The 6,000-nt window shown below is 42.1% G+C and overlaps 1 protein-coding gene across 1 annotated transcript in view; it reads right to left on the bottom strand.

The window, feature by feature from the left end:
- Positions 1-755: 755 nt before the first annotated feature.
- Positions 756-6,000, bottom strand: part of CDK15 (cyclin dependent kinase 15) — an 88,532-nt gene continuing 83,287 nt past the window's right edge. Inside the window, exons 13-14 of the mRNA XM_007190536.2 lie at positions 3,937-4,078; positions 756-1,526 (exon numbers count right to left, since the gene is read on the bottom strand). Coding sequence (XP_007190598.2) covers positions 3,969-4,078 — 110 coding nt within the window. The 3' untranslated portion in view covers positions 756-1,526; positions 3,937-3,968. The remainder of the gene's footprint in view (positions 1,527-3,936; positions 4,079-6,000) is intronic.

Below are 6,000 nucleotides of genomic sequence, written 5' to 3'. Positions count from 1 at the left end.
AGAGTTGTGCATTCTACAGATTTGATAGGTACGTGATTACTGGAAAGATCATAGACATTGGAGACTGCCAGACCTCAGGTGTGTACCTTACCTCTGCTGTACTACCACAAAGGAGTTAGTTAACTTCTCTGAGCCTCAGTTTCCTCTTTTGTAAAATGGAAGTAATAAATGAGTAATAACAGTACTTACTTTAATGAGTTATATGAATAAATTGTGTGCCTTCTCTAGTTTTATTCAAGTGATTAATAACAAAAACATTTGACCAGAATAGGACTTAGGGCTGAAACTTGTACCACACCACTGCTGGCCTTTCTCCAGTAAGGCCACTGTTCTTTGGGCACATATATCTGCCTCATCATCCAGCCCACACAGTTTCATCTTTCAGGTATATCTGGACAGGCTTTGTCAAATGCCTTACTAAAATCAAATACTCAGTAAGGTAGATTTCTTTAGACTATCTGTGTACATTTTTCCTCCTTCCATCTCAGACTCTGAGTGCATAGGTACTATTTTTAAATTCTCTCTTAATTAGTTCCTCCTTGTTCTTCTAAAGGCTATATAGCGGTCTCTGGTTTCTAGGCTACTACATTTCCTGAGTAGATCATCCCCAGATGAAGTAATTTGAGTTTCCCCGGCTTCTTTTAGAAGGACCCATTGTAGAAAATGAAACACATGTTAGCCGAGACAGATCTCTCATTTTATTTGAGGCTTATGTGTGTGCACACAAGCATGTGTATCTCATGGTGCAACAGGACTTGAATTACAACTTTGGAACTCTTTGCTCTTATCTATCTATTCAGTATCTCTGCCATCAAATCAGAGCTGAGATTACTCATCACTTTTGCTGTCATCACAGACAATTAGGATTCAGTAGAAGGAGACAGCCTGAAATTTAATTCTAACCAGCAGCTCAATCCAAACTCCCAAAATCTGGCTGGGATGGGGTGGTAATGTGTTTTGACAATCCAGTTAGTGAAGGAAGAAGCGCCCCCAAGAAATCATAACAAAGAGTCTTAAGCAAGACTCCTCTTGTTGACAACTTTATCCAAGAAACCACCTTCCCTGGAGACTTTTCTAAACTTTAGACTAATCCTCTCCTTGCCACAGAAGTCCTTTTGTTGCGGGAAATTGTAAGTGACCACAGGAGTGACAGGCCTCTGTAAGCACCAGCTCTGTCTCCAAAGTCTTTCAATTGTTGTCTCCCGTCTGTCCTGTTCTCCTTCTGGCCCAGGGATCACTCTATCAAATAACGAAATGAATGAAATTATTCAGAAGTTCTCTTCTCAGATGATTTCAATCTATGTCTAATTTTTGAGCCAATCACTGTTAAATTCTAGGCAAATGACAACAGCAATAACCTTTCATTGCTTTTTCCTCAAGTATTATGCACTGTTGCCTTGAACATCATATTTAAAATATTCCACATCACAGGTGATGGTATAAAATCCTTGGTCCAGTGTGGAGTTAGATTTGAAGCTTCTTAGTAAGTGGAAGCAAATTAAAACGGAAACAGCAATACAGTAGCCCTGGAAGTGAATGAAGAATAAAAAAATCAGAATCATGAATAACAGATTGAGTAAGGAAACCTGTTAAATATTATTGCAAAGTTATTGATGGAATTATATATAAATATAGATGGATAGATAGATAGAAAAGGTGATAATAAATTTTAACAGAGGCAGCATCTTACCCCTGGTAATCAAAATCTATCTCCAAATGTACAAACTATCGTTATACCTCACCACACCCTAACTATTCAAAACACACCAAGCTTTGAAATAATATGTGTAAAGTGCCTGGCACATGGTATATACCCAGTAAATTTTAGTTCCATTTCTCTATTGTAGACATTAGCATACAGTTTTTCCATACCTGAAACTGACATTTTGAGGATCTTTTAAGAGTCTTAATCTTCAGGCATTGCTGCTAGTTATAAGTCCTAATATCCCAATTTACATTTTGAATCTCCTGAAAAGTGAATATTTTAACATAAATTCAATTTAGTGGAAAAGATTTACAGGCCCCAAGTGTCCATGTGATTACCACTTTTAGTCCCTAACTCCAGCACTCCCAGATTTTGCTGATCCCAAGCCGTTTATTAAACAGTTTAATTGCTCCAGCTTCTCCCTGTTGTGGTTCATCTCCTGTGGGTTTTATCTCCTTACATTAGTACCAAGGGCCCAGGGACATCGGGAGATTACTCCAGTGCACATTCCGCCTGCCCCCTCCCTTCCTCAATGGCTGGCACAGACGCCAAGTTTGTCACGCTGCTTTTAATTGATTTTCTATTGTGACCAATTTACATCTACAGGTAATGAATGATTCTTTGCAGAAACTGACTGTAGTTCAGAGAGGCAGGGTAAGCTCCCTACCTTCTGGCGGGTTAGTAAAACAAAATAACAATAGAAATAATTGTTATTTCTTATGGGGCACCACCATATGAGACCATTTCCATCAATGTCTTTGATAATTTTATGAAGGGCAAATCCTAAAGTATACCCTATTCTCATAACTGGTGGGTTGAAAATGGCATAATTACACAGTAAAACTTCTGCTTTAGAAAATATTTTACTTGGGAAATACCATGTTGTTATTGTATTGCCTATTGTAATTCCAATTTTATATCGTCAAAATATAAACTTCAGTATTTCATAAAATGCTCTGATGAAGAGCTATAATTCTAAACTTCCCTGATTTTTCCAAATTTCTAAATACAATGATCTTAGAAGATCCAAAAGGCAGACATTCTTGATGCGTATATGCCTTTAACAGAGAAACTGGCAAAGAGCTGAATCCTGCCATGTGAATGACGTTGGGGCAGGGGTGGTGCAGGGAGTATGCCAGTCATTACCATCTAGGCCCCAAAAGTTCTGCTAGGAAGCACAGCAAGCTGTGGTTGCCAGAGGCATGGCCAAATCATAGGTTAATGACTGTGGTCTGGGATATAGCCAGGGTCACTTACAGGGCTGGCTGGCTGGCTGTGTGCATGGGTCTCACCTTGATTCCTCTATCTAGATTGCTGTCCCCTCTACCCACCATGCAAGGCCCAGGATGAGTGCTCTTGTAAGGTCTAGGGATGTCTATACTATGGCGGCTTTTGGAGTTGTCCCACCTGGCTTCCTGTGCCTACCAGCAGTACTCTTTAGGATATGGTAGCCTTGGGGAAATCCTCTACAGCGCCCCTTCCTCTTCAAGATTACCTTGGAAGGCTGGGTTGCCCTGGGCTGATGGAGGAGACTCCTGAGAGCAGCTGAGTCTGTGACATTTGAGGATGGCTCCTCCCTCCCTATCAGGTCCTCATGGTTCCCAGAGCTCACCCTGGAGAGGACTTCCTATAACCAATGGTGCAAAAAGGTGTAGCCTAAGAAGCCTGTAGCAGTGATGACTGGACACTCACAGGCCTCTGAAACCACCTCCTGGGTGGGGCTAGACTCTGCACCAGGTCTGCTCTGGCACCTGGGGGCAGGCTAGGTGGTAAATTGCAGCACTATGGTGACCAACCATCCTGGTTTACCTGGGACTGTGTCAATTTTGGCACTGAACATCCCACATCCCGGGACACCCCTTGGTCTCGAGCAAATGGGACAGTTGGTCACCCTGACTGCTGATTTTGTCCTATCAGCTGACAGCGAGAACTACGTAGTTAAGGGAATTTAACATGCCAGTGGAGTCCTGTATTCCAGTGTGTCAGCTCAAGGCCTTACAGTGACGCGTAAGGGTTGTCTCAGGAGTCTTACCAGTCCCCTGGCAGCGGGAGCTGATGCACACTGCCATCCTCCTTTCACAGCCTGTGAGGCCTAGGCCTCTGTGCCCAGAGTGGGAATGAAGAGCCGGGCACAGAACAGAGGTGCTCTGAACCCATGAACCAGGTCTTCACTGGACAGTGGTTGATTTTCATTTCCATCCATAAGGAACTACACAGTTGGAACCACTTACCTGGAAAATCTTGGTGATCTTGCCCTTTCTTTTCACCAGCATTTGCTAAACCCGGCTAGGTGGTGACCTTTCCGGTAGGAGGCCAAAAGGTCACACATTTCTGGCTTTAGCCTCACTCCTGAAACTGTAAATAAAGACTCCACTGTAGGGAAGAAAAGAGAAAAGCACCAACATATTATTTCCTGGGATTTTTCACGGTGTATTTTTTATGTCTGTTGTAATATTTGTCACCTGAAGAGACATCAAAATGTGAACCAGACTCATACACCAATAATTTATCCTGACTCATGGATAACTCACATTACTGAATAGCTGTCAAGTGCCTCCTATTCAATTCACTTCAATTCAATTCACTTCAATGCATATTTACCAAATGAACACTTGGGTAAGGCACCTTGGTGCTGAAGGTGGTCAAAATAGGAGAAGAACTGGGGGCCACACACACACTAACAACAAGGGCCAAAATCAAGCCAAGGAGTCTGGACACGAGTCCCAGTGATGACAGGCAGTGAGCATGGTGCTGGGCTAGATAATGTTTTGGAAAGTTTCAAATTTCTGTGACATTAGATATATTTGGCAATCCATTTAAATAGACTCTAAGGTGCAACTTTTGTAGATTAAAAAATGTTTTTGAAATATATGTATATTACCTATGCCCTCAGACTCATGTATTTGGTTAGCTCAGAATGCTGACAGTTTGCATTTTTATAAATGCCTGTGTTTGTTAAATGTGTGTTGTCCCTGGGTGCTTTACTATGCTAAACGTATGGGCCACGTCCTCTAAAAGTTAACATTTTAAGGGGCTCATCTGCAAAATGGGGATAAGAAAACTTGCGGGCAGATTGCTCTCAGCTTAGAGAAGATAATACGTGCCAAACGTCTTGGGTTGCTCTGATACACCATGTATCTTTAATAACCAGTAGCCATTGTTACAAGCATTAGCACAGATACCATCTGAGAAAAACATCCGGGGCAACAGCCACATTGTCACCAAAGCACATCCACAAAACCTGCTCAGGACATCCTTCCACTTGGGCACTGCTTTTCCAAGGCTCACAAGCTGCACAAACTGGGTTGCTCTAAATACCACACAGTTTCACAAAAAAAGAGAAGCTCCAGCTTTGGTGCACCGAAAGCATAAAATGCCGTAATAATATTGTTTGCTGGAAGCTATTCACACCCAAAGGGAAGAAATAAACCTGCAATGCTTACTCTGTCTTGGCTACCTTGGGTAAGCTGTGGCCCTGACTCCTTCGGTTTGGAGTTACATATTTGCTAGACTGGAAAGGCAAGACCTCAAGTCTTGTTGATATGCATAATGTATTTTCCCAGGTACATTATAACACGCAATTTTGTAGTCTACTTTCTTTTATCTCGGGTCATAGTGTAAACAGTCAAACAGTTCAAATAAACAGTGCATATTAAACTTTACAGATTACTCTCAAATCGACTCAAGTCCAAACCATTTTGGGAACGTCCCTCAGGGAGAAGTGTCCTCTTACCTTGGGGACAGTGGCATGAAGATGTCCCTCAAAAGCAATAGCTCCTCAACAGCAATGAGGGAGGCGGGGCGGGGAGGCGGAGAGACAGAGGGAGAGAGCAAAAAAGAGTGAGAGAGGGAGGGAGAGAAAGAGACAAAGACAGAGAGAGGGAGAGAGAGAGAGAGGAAGAAAAAGAGAGATGGGGGGTGGGAGGATGTGAGAGAGAGAGAGAAACATGTGGCAGAACAGTGCTGGGAAAGCAACCAGTTAATCAAAGGGATTTCAATTTGGCCATGGACTGCCCGACTCTCCTTCCCAACTCACAGAAAAAGAAAAAGAAAACAAGAGGAAAAAAAAAAAAAGAAAGAAGGAAAAAAGCAGCGGAGTGGTTCTCCTGCAGCAATCTCACAAATGCAAAACCCTCCATTTGCTGACTCCTCATTAGCTTTCTGAATCTGACAGCATAATTATTGCAGCTGCTTTGCGCTTAGAATAAATAAATACAAAAGTGGGTGTTTAAAAACTTTTTGAGAAGGGAAATTCAGTCATCTAGACAGTCAGTAGGACAAGTTTATTTAAAACT

Source organism: Balaenoptera acutorostrata, chromosome 8 (assembly GCF_949987535.1).
Source record: "Balaenoptera acutorostrata chromosome 8, mBalAcu1.1, whole genome shotgun sequence".
NCBI lineage: Eukaryota > Metazoa > Chordata > Mammalia > Artiodactyla > Balaenopteridae > Balaenoptera > Balaenoptera acutorostrata.
Note: the sequence above shows the minus strand (reverse complement) of the source record. Positions and strands in the feature narration are given on the sequence as shown.